The sequence below is a fragment of the Idiotropiscis lumnitzeri genome, chromosome 3 (assembly GCF_059441095.1).
Source record: "Idiotropiscis lumnitzeri isolate Australia: NSW breed Sydney's pygmy pipehorse chromosome 3, RoL_Ilum_1.0, whole genome shotgun sequence".
Classification (NCBI taxonomy): Eukaryota; Metazoa; Chordata; class Actinopteri; order Syngnathiformes; family Syngnathidae; genus Idiotropiscis; species Idiotropiscis lumnitzeri.
The window spans coordinates 10,245,278-10,265,830 of NC_142393.1; the positions used below are offsets into that span (position 1 = coordinate 10,245,278).

Sequence of the window (20,553 nt, forward strand, 5' to 3'; positions counted from 1 at the left end):
ACGACACGACAGTGGTCGGTCTGATCTCGGAAGGTGACGAGACAGCCTACAGAGAGGAGGTAAAGAGACTGACAACTTGGTGCAAGGACAACAGACTGCACCTTAACTCTGCTAAAACAAAGGAGATTGTCGTCGACTTCAGGAGGAACAAGACGCTGCCGCCCCCCCTCTGCATCGAAGGCGTGTGTGTGGAGAGGGTCCACACGTTCAAGTTCCTGGGAGTACAGATCTCCGATGACCTTTCTTGGAGTCACAACACCACAGCAGTGGTAAAGAAGGTCCGCCAACGTCTGCACTTCCTGAGAGTCCTCAGGAAATTCAACCTGGACAGGAAGCTGCTGCTGGCCTTCTACCACTCGTCCATCGAGAGCCTGCTGACGTACTGTGTCTCCACCTGGTACAGCGGCTGCACTGAGGCGGACAGAGTGAGGCTCCAGAGGACAGTCAAAACAGCGCAAAGGATTATTGGCTGCCCTCTCCCCCCACTGTCGGACATCTACACCGCCCGGTGCCTCAGAAGGGCTCTCAACATCGTCAATGACAATACCCACCCAAACTCACACCTGTTCGACCTGTTGCCCTCTGGCAGGCGCTACAGATGCATCAAATCAAGGACCAATAGACTGAGAAACAGTTTCTTTCCGAGAGCCATCTCCATACTGAACTCTCACACACACACGAGACCACCCTAACCTCGCAAAACAGCATTGTGATGTGTTTCTATATGCCCTATTCAGTACTGAATTCCATTGCACTGTCTTCTTTATTTATCTAATTTATATATTTGTCTGTATTATTGTTGTATTGCACTGGAGAGGGGAGCCCTCTAATCTCGTTGCACACTTGAGTACAATGACAATAAAGGGATTTCTATTCTATTCTATTCTACATTAAAACATATAATTAGGTCTTCTATTTTCTTATTTGCGTTTCCTCGAACCATATGGTACTCTTACAGTTCACATCCCCCATCACACTCTCCTCCTCCTCCCAGCTTTTCCGAACAGAAATTCCTCCATCACGCAATAGCCTTGTTGTTGCAATATGTCGATGCTGTGCCTGTCAGGGGCATAGAGTGGCACCGTCGCGCGCACCTGTTAGCAGTATAGCGGCCTCCTAGTGGGTTTGCTTGTAGAACATCAGGTTCCTGGATGCATGCCTTCTAACGGATATCAAGTCGGTCCCTATAGGAGCTCAGCCATATGCCACTGAGCGGAACTGTGAGCCAGGTCGTGCTTCGGCTATCGATGCGGCATGTGCCAGCCTCAGACGGACACTCAGACCCTGAAAGATGTTGGATTCATAAGAAGGTCACTATGTTTCACAAAGTTATTCTGAATTAAAAGCAGGACTCAATGTTTTTCCAAGCCTCATTTCCTAGTTTGACATATAATGCCTTTGCGGCATTGGCTGAAATAATGGTAAAACGGAATCTTAGGCAAATTGACATGCTAATGAGCATCATAAAATATTTTTGGGGTGTATCGGTTTCTGGATTGCATTTTCAACTCTCATACAGTCGCCATAAATTGATTTTTCCAATTTTTTTCTTAGTTTTCATGGTTCATGCACATTTTACAGGACGGTTGGTCAACCATGGAACAGTTTGTGTCAAGGATAAATTACAAATAAACAAACAAACCTGACAATAAAAAAAAAAAAAATAAGGGTGGAAAACTACTTGAAGTAAAGTAACACAGGCATGTTGAACATGCAAGACAATCCAAACAGGTTGGTGCGCATTAGTAAAAAAGTACTACCAAAGCACTTTACAAAATGTAAAAAAAAATAAAAAAGCGTTAATCTCAGCTAAAATTAATTTGCTCTTTTTTAGCTCGACAGATATGTTGCCAGTTCTGTCCTCAAAGTTACCACTTCCTATGAAAGCCACGGTGGCGCAACAAATGCGACGTGTGAGCCAGCATCAGGAAGAATAAAAAGTAGTTGACCGTCCAGTCGTTCTTTAAATCTCAATTTTCTTGAGTCAACTTCTGTACCTCAAAACAGGCGCCGTTGTGTCCTCTCTGAAAATCCCGCAAATCTCTTCCAGGAAACGCATTTCAGTTTGGTCACGTGATCACAACAACTTTTATCGTCTATGACAGTGGACTGGGAGAGTGGAGTAATATGAGGTAGTTATGTCATATCTCAACGAGAAGTATGTATTTTCTAGCATTTACTTTGCACACGATTTTGGAATCTACAGTAAAAGACTGTCAGTGGTTCGAATGAAGTCCACTTTTGTGAAGCAACATCTTGAAGGGAAGAGCTTTCACTTTTCCAGACCATTGTTGTTTTTGTTAGTTTAGTGTCAAGGCTATATTGTGCACCGTCGAAATGGAGAGAACCATCAGAATGGAGGCTTCTGTGTCTCCCTTCCTTGGACTCCCACGCAGCAGACATGGTGACCCACAGGCAGTTTGGACTGTGAATCATCCACCGCCCTCCTCACGATTGTGTTTTCTTTCTCTTTCCCGCTCCCCCTTCTTTTGTTGCTGTCCTCTTTTGCCAACAGTTATTCTTGAGAAGCCTATTCGCATCCCAAGGTCTTTGTCAGTGAAAGCTGCCAGCGTGCTCAAGGGTTTTCTGAACAAGGTGAGAGTCCACTACCAAAGCAGCCCTCCGTCCGCACACTCAAGACAGCGTGTGTGAGCATGGCCAGGAAATTTCGCTGTCTCTTATGGGCACCCAATGCATTGAAATTAAACTAACTACATGGGCGGATAGGACAAAAGAAATATCGTGTACGGACCAGTGTTGTTTTTGGCAAGCATTTTTGATTTAGTCTTAGTTTTTGGCGACGGAATCTCAAAAAGGTTTTAGTCCATTTTAGTTAAAAATAGGCATACAAGGTTTCCACACGATAGCAAAGACTTTCTGATTGACTACTAAGGAATGCATTATAAACAGATAAAAGTGGTCAATGTTCATTGCTCCAAAATAAGCCGAGAATCAAAACGTGTTGTGGCTTTAAAGCAATATAAACAAAATAAAAACGTTTTAACAACATAGACTTGTAGTAGACTTGTTCTAATACAGTAGCACAAGTACAAATTCTATCAAACAGGTCTTCTTTACTTGTAACAGCTTGCTGTTATCTCAACAAAGTAGCCTACCGAGTGTCACTGTCGTCATGGTCCGTCAAAGATAAGCGTATGAGCTTGTGCGAGCCGAGACGAATGACCGCAGATGTTTTTTTTTTTTTGAATGACCGCTGACGTGTTGGTGTTTTGTGGCGGCGGTGTGCGGCGCATGCGCCCTGCGTGTTGTCTCGTTGGCGGGCGTGCTCAAACTATTACAAGAATATGAAGGGATGTCAGAAATTTTGAACGCGCCTGACGGACCACACGCTAACAATGTCGCCCTGTCTCGTCTCGTCAACGAAAATTCATGTTCGTCACGTCATGTTTTCGTCATCAAATAACCTCATTTAGCTCGTCGTCGTCTCGTTAACGTCGTGAAAAAAAGGGGCGTCAACGAAATATTTTCGTCATCGTCGTCGTTGACGAAAACAACAATGGTACGGACTGCATATGCTCATTAAAGCAATTCACTGCCAGCTCAGGTGAAAAGAATGTAATTTTTGGTTTGTATACCTGCCTAACAGCGTCTACTTTATGATAAACACTTATTCACGAAAACTATACAGCATTTGTGAGCAGTTTCTTTGCCAACTGTGGATCTCTAAGGTTCACACGAAAACGAAAAAGAAATCACGTTATCCAGCAGCTTATATAAACTCTTCAGTAAACTCGATTTTTTTTTAAAAAAATGATTTTCCGTAGACGGCATCTCACCTCCAGGCCACGTGTCTTAACACACAGGGTAAGTCTGAGTAGAGCAGGATATTCAGTGGGAGGGAGATCTTTCTAATTGTAAGTGCAGCCCAACTCCACAAAACGATTAACGCACATCCGTAAGCAAGACCTTTGCACTTGGTTATCTTCTGCCATTTACACTCCAACTGTTGTTTATTTGGACTTCAACCCACATGCACCGCACCACGCTGCTTACAGAAATACTCACTCACAAATGTGGGTGATTTAATCACTAAAGCAGTCCACAAAAATACCTTCCACCATGTGTATCATTTGCACAAAATTTGCTTGCCGTATGTTTGTAACGCTCTGATTTTTGGTACACTTTTGTAGCGGTGAAAAGAGCTCAGTCCGAGCACATGTATATGATGAAACGGTGAAACTATTTATTTTCCACGTAGCTTCCTTCAGTTAAGAACTGTAGCATCTGAAATGTGATATGAAATATCCTCCCCATTCAGACTCATTTACTTTCCATATGAGGCTCCATTTAAGTTTGGGGAAAAATTGGGAATCCAGATGCGACATTGTTTGGATTGTTTTGCTATGAGATAGAATAGAGTTGCTCCAGTTTGGATTTTTCAACAGCTGTCTTGGTTCCCACAGGATCCTAAGGAGAGGCTGGGTTGCCAGGTCCAGACAGGTTTCACAGATATCAAGTCCCACACATTTTTCCGCAGTATAGACTGGGAGCAGGTAAGTCTTACAGAGAGGTTGTCGTCACCCGTGGGTTTAAAATAAAAACATAACAAATAATGTCATGAATCAGGAATATATAAAAAAAAAAGTGAAATGACATTAAATTGCATACATCGAAAAGGTGCAGAGTAAACAGATAATACCTACATCGAAAATAATGGGGGCATTGTAACCTATATTCTATAGATATGTGCATTTTATTTATTTATTAATTTCTTTAAATATATCTTTGCGTGCTGGCACTAAATTGCCAGCGGACTTGGTTACTATTCATGATTCAACCTATCTGGCAGTTTTCCAGCGCCCGTGTGGATTTTTTTTCTCCCCTTGATAAATGGAATTATTGTTAAAAAAAACTGCATTTTGTAAAGTATTTACTTGGGTTGGCCTTGTTAGATATTAACAATTGGCTTGATGATATGAAACATAACAACTTGAGAGGGCCAAAATACTTTTGCATGGCACAGTTGTAGTTAATAAGTAATAACAATGAATGAACTGACTATTAATATTTCACATAATCAAGAAAAAAAAGTGAAATGCCCATCCCTAATATATCCTACCATGTTCTTTGGGAAGCATTTATTTAAAAACAAAACAATATTTTTATTGAAACACTTCTTGACCTGAATTGTGTTGCATGCAACAAACAATGTCTGCTGTGATATGCAGTTTGTCTAAAATCATGTAATGTACTTCAATGCAGCACAGACAATTTCACTTTTTTATCAGGCTCACCTGCATGTTGTTGTGCAGTGCATCAGCATGGTTCTGAAATGTGTGAAAGGTAATAACAATGTAAAGAAACATTTGGACTTTTTTTTTTCTGAAGAACTGCTGTCTTTTCAGTTCCAACAGCTTTCTACTTCTGCCTGGCGACATCAAAAGTGGGCTTAAATATTCTTATAATTCTTAATGAGCATCCATCAGTAGATCTCTCAAAATGAAAAAAAAAAAGGGAATAATTCTCATTTTATCACATCATCAAGTAACAGTTTGGCGTTTTTACCCATTTTTAGCTAAAATGATCGCACATCAGATGCATTTCAGACAGATGAACTGATGGAAGTTCCCAAGCGCTTCCTATTTTTGACAGTCAGCTGCCGACAGCTGTTCTGGGGTTTCCCTCTACAACCTGTCAGATTACTTCCGACTCATGTGACAACAACAACAAACAGAATAGATTCAGCACACCCACATTTAATGCCAGTTAGTTTTGAAAACAGGACAGAGTTGTCATTACTCGTTCGGATTTGCCTTTGCCAAGCATGAGAGTAGTTCTCTACGCTTTACATCTTGGGCTTAGGCAACACGCAATACATCCTCCTCTTTATGGTGCAGTTAGGTATCGCTGCCATTATGGCATCAATGAGGGTATGATAAATGAAGAGGAAAGAAAAAGGGGATTCGCCTTTTGAAAAGGGGTCACACTCGTTTATGTCTTGCAAGCTACTTTTGAAATGACCAACACAGAAAAAAAAAAAAAAAAAAAAAGTTTTCTCAGCCAACCGGGCTGTTTTTTCCCGAAAGTTCGGGTCCTCTACTAAAGATCTTGAGGGTTGGGTCTGCATTGGAACTGACAGTGGCTGTTAATTATATTGCGCTCCTCTGGACATTCTAAGTATCTATAATTCATGCTGATATCAATATCGAATAGAAAAAGAAAAAAATTGTATCCCCAGCACCTAGCGCATGAAAACTCTGCCTTCACCGATAAGCGTAACAAATTGAGAGAGTGACAGATGTCGGTTCATCCATCGCCTTATTATGCTTCATCGGCTCTCAACGCAGTCTACATCCAGCTGCATTTGTTTTCAATTCCACATTTAAAGCATCGCTAATATGGCGCTTTATAATGTTGGCGCCATTGCAGTGCATTTCTGTGGTATCTGTGTCCCTGGTGGGACAAAGTCTAAGAGAGTCAGGTAGGTAATAACGCACTGAGGAGGAAAACAATCGGTGTGTTAATGAGTGCTGCCACGGTGGCTGTGAAGTACACACCAAAGGCAAACTGGGGAAAGGATATCAAAGCGGGAGAGATTCCTGAGTGCAGCAAGCAGCCCCTATGTAGTGCAGAGGGAAAACAAGTTGACAAAGCTTTGAGAGGTGCAGAAGCGACGCTCTCTGCCCTCAAACTAGAAGCCTGTCTCCAGTCCTGACAGGCCTGGCACACTGCTGCTGTTCTTACCACGTATTAATATTCATCACAAAGCTCCCCGGGGTGCGGCTTGACTCTCTGAAGAGATGACACATTTGAATATAATTTACCTTCCTCCCTCTTTCATTCCCTTTCCGAATGCAAGCTTCTTTATTGCCAGACAAGTGTCGAGCTTGATGAGCGCGGCGACGGAATTGATCCTTTGTGATGATTCGAACTACAGTCATTTCTTTATCAATGAAATCGGATATCCATCTCTTGCTTTCGTTAATGAAGTAATGATACTAATCTTGTGGTGTTCCATTATAAATCTTTCCATCCATTTTACTTTGGGCTTTCAGAATCTACTCAAACTGGTCTCATTGGCCTGCGTTAATAGCTTCAAGTAAAAGTTGCTGAATTTCTTGACACTAGTTGCGTAGGCTCTGATCTGTATTTCTAGGCATAGTGACTTTGTAAATCTGTTTGTAATTGTACTGTGATCTTTTCGGTTTTGTTTAGTTTTTACCGGGAAACGATTTCCACATCTGCAGTACCTTCACGTGTGGCGTGCTCTGACCAATGAATGCCTAGGACACAAATCTAAACACATCTAAAAGTTGCTTTTGTCGTTTGACTAGTGATCAGATTTCTTATCCATGAAGTAGAATCGCCTCAGTCATTGTTTTAAACTAGTCTACGCTAGAATGCCATATCTTATTGAGCTTGCTGCAGGCCGCCCATCTAAGAGCTTGATGACATTTCACATCATTTTGGGAACTCAGAATACAGACTCCTCCAAAAGTATTGCAATTGGAATTTTTTTTTTTTGCAAACTTTTCAAATCAAAAGTTGAATATGAGACAGAAGTTCCGAATTCCACATGTTCCACCCTTTTTCCTTGACTCCACCTACTTTTCAAGTGAGCAAAAGTATTGAAACTGACATTATTAAATTGAACAACATTTCACGTACTTGCAATAACTGCATTTCGCCATCAGACCGGATTTTGGTCTTGCTGTAAAATTTCTATACTTTTTCATCTCAATACATTCCAAAATAGCCCAAGATTGAATCCAATAAATAATATGCACAACTAACTGTCAAGTTACATTCAGAAAGAAAATAACACCCAACAAAGAAGAGAGCTAATTCTCCAAAGCGAGCAAACGCCTCTAAAAGTGCCCGCTTAAGTGAGCGATGCCTAATTGAAGCACGAGCTTTTCAAACTCAATAACAGAAATTTTTGCATATTTCCCATACACATTCAGAGCTTCTGTGATCTCAATAGACAAATCTTGAGACATGAAGAGTGTGGGGCACTCACCGAATCATTGCAATGTTCAACAACAGACGCACTTCGGGACTGTTGTCCAATACGAATGAGATGAGGATTCTCGAAAGCTATGTGAAGTTTTGTGAAAACTCTGAGTTTGTTCATGCTGAAATGAGGGAAGGTCTGAATTATTTAGTGCATTTTTTTTTTTTAATTTAGTTTATATAGTCGCAAGAGATGCCATGGGAAATGCAGTCCACCCACTTTCATGTAATTTATCAGAATATTATACTTAACGACAGGCAGGACAGTGACAGCAAATGCATTTTTCTGATGTAAAATCGACCACTTGGCTCGATAAAACTTGTGAAACACGAATACAAACAGATACATTTTGGTCTGCAAATCACGTATCAATAAAAATGTCTTTAAATTAAGATGTATTGGATATTACATGAATATTTCCAAAAGCGGTTGTTTCATGTTTTTAATTCAGTAGAACTAAAAATCTACGTGAGATCCAATCATGGCTGAACCAAATATTTTTTCAGTGTCACTTTGCACTCGAAGGCGGAACTATGTCCTGCAACTTGACCTTTTTCTCTCGGTTGCCATGGCGAAACTATCAGGGCTCAATTGATGATCTCTTTTTGTTGTGCTCCCGCACATGCTTCGCTCAAGGTCAACAAGTTGCACGACATTTAAGAGGTTCCACAGTAGACTCGATGTTATTATTCCTCAACAAAGGCGGAAACGTGTGAAGCTGCTGCGCAAGCGCTTGAAACTCTCCTTCTTCTCTAAATTTTCTTTTGCCTTCACGGGCGTCTTTCTTTTGAGCCCTTTTGAAGGTTTTGTGGTTGTTACTGAAGCAATATGAAGATATTTGCTGACCACCACCAGTTCGTTGCGCATGTTCCCTTACGCCCGCTGATTTATTGAATTTACCGCACCATTGGAGGTGAGCAACTGTGAGGCGCCGTTCAAATATGAGATGATCTTAGTAACCTTAAAAGAAAAAGCAGACCATCCATGCTGCTTTTCACATGAGGTATTCTTTTCGATTTTTGGATGAAATAAACTATAATAATTACCACGACTGATTTTTCTTTGAGTCTGATTCATTGTTTCCTAGAGAACGCCGTCGTCGGCGTCCATTTAAGACGGGGGAATAACATGAAACCATGGAAACAAACTAGACAAAACTCCCTTGGCTGAATCACTGCTGTAAAATAACTTTGCAACCTCCATCCTCTATTTTGCTCGGCCGGCCGGATTCGTTGATGTCCAGTAATACACTTTTGTCGCATTAAAAGATCAAATATGTGAGACGAGCCGCATTAATGGCTAGGTTAGACAATGGCCTCCATTTTGTGACGCTTTTGCACCTTGTCGATTAAAACCAATCCAAAACTTTGGCGTTATTACTCTGTTGAACAAAGAGAAACACAACTTGTGTGTACAGATTTATTTGAAAGATTAGAGCGCAGTGAAGAGAAAGATTCACCATTTGTTGTTTTTTGTTTCCATAAAGCTGGAGAAGAAGGAAATGACGCCGCCCTTCAAACCTCAAGTCTCAGACGACTACGGCCTTGAAAATTTTGACACACAATTTACGAATGAGCCAGTACAACTAACACCGGATGATGAGTAAGTACCGCTTTTTTTTTTTTTAATGTCATGACCACCAGGATAAAGTCATATTCTTTAACCAGTGTTCGAGAGAAAGTGTGAAATTGCAAAAATGTGGCGATGTAAGAGAGTGAGCGTGAAAGAAAGAAAGGTCTCCTTCAGTTAACATGCCTGGTTTTCTTTTCACTGACAATGTTTGCTGATGGTCTCGCAAAGTTTGTTCAGTTATCATTTTAAACAAAAACTCAAAAAGCCATTTTTGAGTCAGGTTTTCTCTTAAAAACACCAATTGGGCATTTCTTTATGATCAAAATTGCTACGAATCTTCCATTACAGAAACAAAATAATGGTCACTGAAATAACACAAATAATAATACCCAATAAATAAAACTAAAACAAATGAAATAAAACTAATGACAATCAGGCATGACCTGACGTGTGCTTGAGACCATTTATTTGACTAATAAATGTTCCAAAACTCATTTTTGTCTCATCTGTCCAAAAGGCATTCTCCCAATTGTCAAAATGTGTTTTAGAAAATCCTCGTCTTCGTCTGACATAATTTCAGTGACCATTGTGGGTTTTTTTTCTTTTTAATTTCAAGGGTGCCAATAATTTTGTTCACGTGTGTATGTTAATTTATTTTATTTTTGGGGGTGAGTGCTTCACCTTTTAGGTTGATTTCAATTGCTGTTATTTGTCCTTTAGCCTTAAACGGACCCCCCACCGTCCCCCGCCGGTGTTCTCGGAGTTGTAGTATTTGTATGTACTGCCCTCTTGAAATCGCAATGCATTATGTTTCACTTCCTCTTGTGTGTCCAAAGGCTTTTGGCTGCTTTGAGAGGAATTTGCCAGCAGTGGCCTAAAATATTGACCGAACTATACGAAACTATTTGCTTTGTGGATGGTGTAAAATAGAAACCCAACACTGTTATACAGTACCGGTGTTCTCGTTCAGAATAGTGCCACGGGAAATTAAATAAAAAGCCGTGTCGGTAGCATGTGCATGCCACGATAATGCTTGTAGAACCATCGTCGTCATTGCAAAACAGCGGCAGGATTACACGTCAAGTGACCTGCTCAGGAATTGTCTTTCCTTCTATACTGCATCAGACTTTTACACTTGGAGTAATCAGCAAGATGACAGCGCATGTAGCAACTGGATCTGTTCGTATTAACTGGAGCCTTATTAAATACCCATCATGCTTTGAACCCTTGACAGATGTCTTTTGCTCTCTTACCTTTTGAACATGCACAGGCCGGCTGTCGACGTGGCGCATGTCTTCAAATCAGCCTCGGGCTGGATGAGCCTTTCAGCTCATTAAGCGGCTGCGGCGAGGCTGCTCAGAAGGCCGTCCAAACGCGTGCGTGACAGAATTAGACGACGGTGGTCCGTGGCAGACTTTTGGGGAGGAAAGGGTGGATGATGAGGTGGTTTCACTGAAGGGAGATGAACAGCAGGGGGGGTGGAGAGCACTCTGCCAGTTCAAATAGTGGCGATATCAAGCTTGCATCAAACACCAAGGCACATCAAAAGAAGGCGCTTGGCTCTTCGCTGCCTCTCGCACTTTATCTCCCCATCCCCGTCCGTCTCTGCTCTCTGTAACCAGGGAGAGAGGCTGATGTCGCCCACTCCCGCTACGAGGGGGTGATGCAAAAAGCTCACCAGTCTCCCCTCTCTCCCAATCCTGATGGGCTTGGCACGAGAAGAAAGAAAAGTGAAGCACTGTCAGGAGAGAGAAGGGTAAACACTCCATGTTAGAGATTTACATTGCTACATTAAAAGCCCGGATTGCTGGGGGGCCCTTGCCAGGATGCTGTGGTGAGGGGAGAAGGGGGCGAGAGGCATTTTAGACTTTCTATGCCAGCCCCCCGGTCATAGCCACAACCCAGGAAAGCATATTTCTTCTCCTGCCTTGGTTCTTGGTGGCGATTGTATCAAAAGAGTCGAGTGAATTCTTCTCATGTTGTAACACCGGCTTTGCTTTTTTGAAATTGTGCAGGTTCTGAATCTGGTAGTTGTATAGTTGGGAACAGGGCAGGGCAATTAATTGGAATGTAATCGTTGCAAGTTCCCAATGTTGTGAAAGTACCCTGAACTTATGTTCTTTGAGCTGTTGTATGACACCCCAGATAGTTGAGAAAATAAACACACAACAAAAAAAGAATTACACACATTGTATATTGAAATCCAAGACATGCTTTGATTTCAAAACATCACCAGGCTAAAGTGCTAATGCTAAAGTCAATGTAAAAATCCCATTGACATGCTAACACAGGGATGGGCAAACTTTTTGATTGGTGGGCCACAATGGGTTCTAAAATTTGACAGAGGGGCCGGACCAGAAGCAGATGGATGGAATGTTTTGGTTACCTCACCTCATTGGAGAAAAAAAATCATTTTAAAAGAAAGTGGACAAAAGCATTACAATAATATAAACCACGGTATTTAGAAAATAAAACATTAACAAGGTTTATTCATTTAATTTTTTTTTCAAGTTTGGCGGGCCAGATTAAAACGTTTAATGGGCCGCATGTGGCCCCCGGGCCGTAGTTTTCCCACACCTGTGCTGACCGCATATTTGCACCGACTTTTAGGAGGGAGTTTCCTCCTTTACACGCTAACGCTTTACCTACGGACAAGTGATAAAACAATTTCCAAAGGCACATATTCCTAATTTGTGAAAAACACGTTTTGTTAAATAGCGAGGAATCACAACGTTCTTCTTATCTCATAGTGTGTGCTGCATGCATGCACGGTACTACATTTCCCCCCCAGACAAGTAATAATTTTCACGAAACTTGAATTCAATATCAATCAAAGTATTTGTGATAATTATTTCTTCCATAATGGCCCAGCCCTAGTTGGAAAGAACACATTGCTGGTTGGACCCACAACTTCACCGACATGACTGATCTTGATGGCTCACTAATGTAGTTGTTAAATCTGCCAGTGCAATGTTGGATGTGTGCCCAATCGAGGGCTCAGGATGAAACCTAAGCATGTGCGCTCTAAGGGGATGCTCGCCATTTGGCTCCCCACTCGGACTTTCAGCTGCCTTTGTGTGAGGAAGTCCAGGATCCAATTACAGGTTCCATCACTGCGCTATGATGATGTGACGCCAAGGTCAGTGCAGTGAATTTTGGAAAAGAGAGCCCACTTTTTCCATGGGATCAGATGATTGTCTTGCCAGTGGAATAGTCCGATGAGGTGGAGAGGAAGGAGGGCAGGTTTTAGAGGAACATCCGACATCATTTTGCACTTTTGTTTCAATCACATTCAGGAGCCGTGGGCTGTCTCGGCTCAGCTTTTTAGTAACAAAGTCTATTTAAATGTATATGCATCGACTTTGCCGGAGAAACATTTCAAAAGAGCAAGGAAAGAAAAACGTGACCAATTTGACTTGTGCCCACCTTTTTGCTTTAACTTGAAAGTTTAACATCAAAGTCTTTCTTGAACTGGAAAGAGGCGCTTTTGCGCAGATGAGAGCCTCGTATCGCAATCGACACAAAAACACACGCATACGCACACATTGTTGTATAGAAAAGGAGCCAGGAGAGTTGCTAGGCGACGCTCTATTTACTCATCCAGTCTGAACCCACGAGTTATGAGGTTTCACTTCATTAACCCCTGATTGTTTTTGCTGATGGGCGCAGCAGACTCAGGAAGCAAAAAGCACAGATTCGTCCGAGCAGCCGCATTCTTTCTCTCCTGTTTGGGATCATGTTTGAACAAATGACATTTTACGGGCTTGTCAGCGACACACACATATTGGGTTTTCCCCCACGATTCTCAGCATGCCGTCTTGCTTGACGACTAAAAACTGCAGAGCTGAACTTGGCCGGAGAAGCCGATGGAAAAATCCCACACAAATCAAATGTGTTCACTTGTGCGTTGCCATCGCAACAGCAGATCCCCACAAAAACACACATTTAAAGGAAGAGATGACGTTTTTCAAATAAAATGCACCGCATCCAAAATCCGAAGCCATTTTCAGCCTGCGCGGAAGCTTTGATTGTTCATGTACCAGTAATACAACTTCCAATCAAAACAGAAATGAGTGAGGCCGACTGTCACAGAGCACACACATGTCATGTTTTTGTTTCTTAAAAATTGAAATCATCAATGAACGAAGGTCCAAAGTGGTGACGGTCGTTTTTTAGAATTTGGTGCCGCTCTGCATAGATGATGTTCACGTGACAGTGAAGCAGTTCTGTCAACCAAGTCATGATTAGGGAAACTCTATGTGAGAGTATTTAGTGTTGTTGTTTTGTCTCAGTAACAACATCAAAATTGCTCAAAGGGGGCAAGTGATTGAAAACTGACTGGAGTGTGAAATTAGGAACCACATACATATCTCTCTGTTATCTGCCAATTTCGGAATTTCTTGAAAGATCAGTCACAAGGCTCTAAATTGGCTGGCAATAGAATAAGTTTTCTCTTTCCTTTTTTTTTTTAAAAATTTTTTTTTTGTTTAAAACTCATTCAATCCATAAGACGTATAATACGTTTTCAAAATTGTAGTCCCCGCCTCCCAAAGACGTATTTATACGTCTTTGCCTTTTTTTTTTCTTTTTGCGGCATTGCTCCATGTTTTTATATCTTTGGAACACAATATTCTGTCGGCCTTGCAAAAACAGTCAAAATCCAGAAAAACAACACTGTGATGGTGGTGTTTCCTCTCGTGAATGTGGATGGAATTAAATGAGTTAATGGCTGCCATTCAAAGAGTTGATTGACGAGTATACTTCATTGACTTGGTGATGAAGTGTTGCCTCAACTGCAGAAAATACAATCAAATCTTTTTGGGGTGTTTCCATCAATAATGTAATGTCAAAATGCAGAACTGTTTTTTTTTTTTTTTTTTAACGCCTCCTCGTCCTTCTCCATCTTCAGGAGCGTCATCAAGAGAATAGACCAGTCCGAGTTTGAGGGCTTCGAATACATCAACCCACTGCTGCTTTCCACTGAAGAGTCTGTATGAAGGAGACAAGGTGCTCCATATTGGCTCCTCCTCTCGTGTGTCTCAGCCTTCTCAGCCAAAAGCCTCTCGCGAGGCATCCGAGGACTAGCGGACGAACGGGAAATGTTCCTTCCTGCACTACTGGGATACCAGATTCCTAATGTTCTTGGTATCGGCGAGAACAACTCACTCCACTCAAAGAACCACCCCCACCCCCCCTGGATATCTCATCTGACCTTTCTTTGTTCCTTTATGTCCGTTTGATTCCTCTCAAGCCCCAGAATGTCCATTGTGGTGTCCGATTCTTTGAGAGCTGGCTCGTTCCGTGCCTGACACCCTTTTATTCCGTCGCACATTTCTGGATGAACCACAGCTTCTGTGAAGGACTTGAACATTTTACATACACTTTCTTGGCAATTTGTTGGTGTTGGTTTGTTTAGTTGTTTTTTTTCTAATCTCAAGAGTAGGGAGTGGGCGGGGCAAGGGTCTCATTGAAAATAAGAATGTATAATGATGAATGAAAGTTTAAGTTATTGTGTACGATGTAGGTATTCAATCCAAATTTGACGATGCCTTTTTTTATTGATGCAAGTGGCCCTGTTTCACCCGTAACAACTAAATACTCTTTCTTGAATTGATTTTTGATTTTATTTAAAAAGTGCCTCACACATCAAGCAAATTCCCGTGTCTGATTGCGCTTATCTCCCTTTACCCACTTAAAGTTGTCAGAATACAGTAGTCTGTACCGTGCCAGGTTCGTTTTAGAGTAAAATGAGGAATTGTTTTCTTTTAGAATCAATGGATTCCCGAAGCACAGGCGCAGCGTTGCCAAACCCAACGTCGGAAATGACTTCGAAACGCGAGCCAACAGTATTGTTTAGTAAATGGCTCGTGAGAAGATTTCCTGGTTTGCACATTTCATTGCAGGGTTAATTGAGTGTGAGATTTGACAAGCAATTCTGAGTTCATGTCACAAGCAAAAGTGGCGTTGTTTAGACCAGTGGTTCTCACCTGTTGTCACAACGGCAACTCGCGATTGCAAAGTTGCGACCGGCTTTTAAAGAAGTTGAAAAAAAAAAAAGAAAGAAAATGTCATGCTTAAAAATAGCCACTGAAAACATAATTTTCAAAATGTGTATTTTTGCATTTTATTCATTTGTAAAAAGGGCACTTCAGAGCACACCAAGGAGCGTGTACTTAACTGCATGTACAAAAATAAATAAAGTAAAATCGAATCTCAAAATTTCACTTATCGCAGCAATTTTTTTTACCCTGGAAAATGCGACATGAATATTTTCCCATTTATTAAATGCAGCAGTTACAGTTTGATCCGTCGTAATGATTGTGCTATATAACCATAAAAGGCATTTGGAATTACGTGGGCGACAACTAACATGGCTGGACGTGGCGGTTTAAATTCTTTGTATCACTTTTTTTATGTGACGCAGTGATATTGACAATCACAAATTAAATCAAATGAATTTGAAATTAGCAGCCATGGTTTCTGTTAGCCAGAGGTTGAGCTGCACTGTGTTTACAGCGTAAACTCGTGGCTTACACTTTTTGTCCCTTATAATACGTTCCTTGTGAGTAAAGACAAGTGTGACCCTGGCAGCGCTTATATTTCAGTTTTTTTTTTTATTTAAATAAAGCTCTGTTTTTATCAAATAAATACTTCTACACCACAAATGCAAAATAACCAACTAAAAAAACATTTACGCGTTAACTGAGTGTCCCGGCGGATGACATATTCGTGCGCACTGTCATAAACCGATGATCCCTTTTTTGTTTGTTTGTTTGTTTTTTTTATGTCTGAGCACGACCCAACCCTCCCACTAAGAATCACTGGTTTAGACTGCAAAATGTGGTACACACCTACTGATAATTTGTTTTAAATAGACCATTTCACACAAAGAGAAGTCACTGATTGTTTTAAGTGTTTGCAAAATATCTCCTAAGTCTTTGAACAAAATAAGTTTTGAGGTAAGCTAACAGTTGGCTTAGTCTCTTCTTCTCCGCTTTTTCGGCAGTCTGGATGCCCTGTGGCACCATTCTGCCTCCCACAGGTCAGTCTTGGAACTACGTTTGGGTGAGAAAATGCACAAATGTGGAATGCGAGATCATTGTTTGTGGGGCGCTGGGTTTGGTCATCACAAGTGCCACACACACAATCGATTCCGATTTTTAAAATCAGTACGTGTGTACCTTGATATGCTTGTGGCAACCTCCATTTTTTGAACATTGCTTCAAAAACACTCTGCACAAATATGCAAAAGGTTATTTGTGTGGACAAGAACATAGTTTAGTCATATTTTGAATGTTCACTGCTATGTAATTGTGCTCATGAGGTATATAATTAGCATTTGGTTTGTGGTTGCAGGGCCCATCAAAGAACTTAGCACGGTGATTTAAATGGAATAAAACACTCTTTTGCTCATCACCGTTTTTAAATATATTTTTCTCCTATCTTGTTATTCGCAGTTCTCTAATGTACAGTGGAACTTAAAGTTACTTAAAGAGCCAGAACACAAACATAAAGCTCCGGAAAGGAAAATGAAATTTGGCATTGGGGGAAAAAAAAAAAGTATTGACAGTTGGCACCTAAACATGCTGTGACTCTGAAAAAGATTTCATTAAAAATGACGTTGGTCAACAGCAACATTTTAACAGGGATCATTTAGGTGTCTCTAAAATGTGTTTTTGACATTGATTTAAAAAAAATGTCCGTAACTTTTTTTTGTGGCACATCAGGTTTTTGAGCATTTTTATTTTATTTTTTTTCTAGTTTGCGCAAAACAGATTTTAACATGCTTTGTAACTTAGAGCTGTGACGTTTCAGTAGAATAAAATCCACCTGTTGCCAAATCTAACCATAAATTCATAAATATGACAAAATCTATCAAATTAAAAAAAGAATCCGCAAAAAAAATATCACAAAAATTTGATACATATATTTTTCTTTCAATATTATTTGCAATATTTTATTTGGATATTTTTTTCACCGTGATGATTTTTGTTCCAGTGCTCTGGAAAGATGTCACTGGAAAACAAAAGCATTGTCCCTGAAAAAAAAGGCGAAATTTAAAGACTGACATTTTATTTTTCATTGTCAATACTTGCTTCCAATCCATTTTCTACAAAGATTAAATTTGAATAGCAGTGATCTCGCTTCCCCAAAATGCTATTTCAACAAGCACCCTCGCGACATTGGACTTGCAGGTTACACTGGAAGCGACGGTCGGCACAGACGAGTTCCACATAGTCCAGACTTGGATGAAACGCTGTTGAACGAGCAAACGTAGCCTCGTAATCGTATTCTCACTGGTTTGAATCCCACATGGTGAACGGGGCTGCCGTCCAGGTCCACGTCCGTCCATATGAGCCGTCACGGCACAACCATCTGCAGCTGGTTGTAAATCTCACACTGCTGGGTGGTCGTGCGTTCCACTGGAACAAGGTCTTCACCTACATTTAGGCTTGCTGAACATTCGAATCCCCTTTACAGTGCTTGTTTTGGAACGCGCCATGTGATCTTTTCATAAGACTTACTGTATTTGCAATGTCAAAATGTCTTCTTAGCGTTGTATTCAGAATAATAGCAGCGTGTTATTACTTTAGTTTCCATACACGCAAACGCAATGGGAACACTTGAACAGCCCAAGGGTCCTGGACTGGAACGGCAGTTCACAGGTGCCAGAAATTGGTCGACTCCTTGTTGTGACCCAGATGTGAAGTTGAGCTTGCGCAACCAAATATTAGTGCACAGGAAAGAAACATTTTTGAGCATTTTGTTTTTTACAGTAAAAATCAGCCAAAGTATTCTTTTTTGTTTCACTTTCTGTAAAGCAGTGGTTTAACATTTTACATTTTAAATCCTAGTTGAAGTTTTTTTTTCTTTGCTCACCAAGACAAGTTTGTGAAAAACAAGCTGAGGTTTTAATCATAAAATGTATATTCGTGGCATGTTATGCCGTTTGACGACACTTTTCTGTAACATGAGCAAATGGGGAAAATAACTACTTAATGATTCAAAGGCAAATGCATTGTACTTAAAAATTAAATTGCTGGCGTCGGGCCTAACCCTCATAAATCCAGAATTTGGTGAATTCTATATTTTTTCAAAAATCGATACAATTGGTCAGTTCACACACATGTGCATTACTTTTGCATATTATTGACCAATCTAAACTGTCGAAGATTTTTGGGTTCTCCTGAAAAGTGACTCTTTTGGAGTTACAAGGTTTTAGCCCAACCCCAACAAAATTGAACAATTTAATTTTTGCTACCACTTTAACATTAAGCACAGATTGAACCATTAATGATTATGACCATATATGGACTTGAGCTTTAATTGCTCTGCACACTAACGCTTTTATTATGTTCAAGCCTCCGACACAGCATCATTGATTACCATGACTTTTTCCTTACGTTCTAGAATTTTCAGGAGTACAAGCACAGTTAGAGATGGATGAATGCTTAAGCGTGCAGGCGTTGGGCCATTTCAGTTTTGCCGTGCCATGTTAAATTTATGATAAGGTCAAGCAAATGTTTGATTCTTGCATACGATGAGCCTTTTTGAGAATTTGGGCAGCCAGAGTGTAGTGGTTTCAATTGTCGAGCTTCCACCACAAATTTTGATTGTCAAGTGGCCTGGTGAGGGGTTCAGTCCGCCTTCAGCTAGCAACCCCAACAGGAATGCTCCAGAAACTGGATGGATTAGGATTTGGGGGTTGTTGGAGTTTTTTTTTTTTTAATAACCGTCCTGCTGAGGTTTTATTTGTCTCGTGGCCTGTATAAGGCCGCGGGGCCATTGGTTCCTCGTCCCTGGTTTTAATACTGTAACACAGTCACTGACAAATTATACGGTTCATATTCAGTAGCTGGTCGAATGTTCTTTGAACGACCTTTTGTTGATGTTGGATTCATGAAGCTGTAAAGCTGACATGTTTTTATTCCCAAATTCCTTTAAGAAATGTGTCCATTGGCAGCAGCATTGTAAATGGGAGGCTATTTTTTTTTGTGAAGTGTTCTCACTATTAGCGCCTTCTATTTCCATGTAAATTGGTACGTGCCATATTTTCTTTCAAATCTGATTGGTTGAATGCATCTAGTGTTGTAATTTGAATTTATTTTGCACAGATTTGTTGTAATTATAAAATTTATTTTTAAATGAAATGTTTTAATTTACACCTTTTTTTTTCTAACCTCAACTGTGAATGAATCTTTTCAAAAAGCTCATTTCAAACCCGTGCACCTCTGTTCAATCCCCATCAAATCAAGCACTTCATTTAGCCATCGAAATTAACTTTTTTTAAATGCACTTACGAGGGAAACATCTCTATCGGATGAGAATTATTTGATGAAATCTGACCCTTGATTATTTCGTGAACTCCATAATAGGATTAATTAGCGACTAGAGAGTCAAAGGTTCTCATTTAGCTGCGGGCCTTGACATGCAGAGAGGAAGATAGCGCGGGCAGCGATAATGAAGCAGTTATAAAGACACGAAACACACACACACTTGCACTTCGACATTTCAGCAATCTTCCTCCCTTGAGGGACCAATGTTGGACATTTGGACCACTAAAATATCAGCGAGGAGCGACAGAACCAAAAGAAAAACACTGTACTGGGATTTCATTTCAGAAAAGAATCCGAATGATTATGAGCTACATGTCGACAGATTTGTTTGAATTCAATGCTGGTTTGATTGTTATTTTTCTGTAAATATGTGTAATTATTAAAAACAATACTGGTTTTCTGTGAACCTTCGACTCCGCATGTTGTCATTTCTGATTGGTACTTTGATTACTTCGAATACACACACATGCCCGCACATAAACTGGTATTTTTGTGCATGTTTGTTTTAAAATGTTGCTTGATTGTGTTATAAAGGCATTACGTTACTGCAGGTGAATCATGATCAGGTTTTTTTTTTTGTTTTTTTTTTTGCAATCACAAGCTAAAATCAAAAGTGCCTTTTATATACGTTGTGACGCTTTGTGTTGTCAAAACTAATATTGTTGTAGT

The 20,553-nt window shown here is 40.5% G+C and overlaps 1 protein-coding gene across 1 annotated transcript in view; it reads left to right on the forward strand.

The window, feature by feature from the left end:
- The window catches only part of prkcz (protein kinase C, zeta), a 52,647-nt gene extending 32,357 nt beyond the window's left edge, over positions 1-20,290 (forward strand). The window contains exons 15-18 of the mRNA XM_088290346.1: positions 2,516-2,595; positions 4,425-4,514; positions 9,462-9,577; positions 14,457-20,290. Coding sequence (XP_088146472.1) covers positions 2,516-2,595; positions 4,425-4,514; positions 9,462-9,577; positions 14,457-14,544 — 374 coding nt within the window. The 3' untranslated portion in view covers positions 14,545-20,290. The remainder of the gene's footprint in view (positions 1-2,515; positions 2,596-4,424; positions 4,515-9,461; positions 9,578-14,456) is intronic.
- The last annotated feature ends 263 nt before the right edge of the window (positions 20,291-20,553 follow it).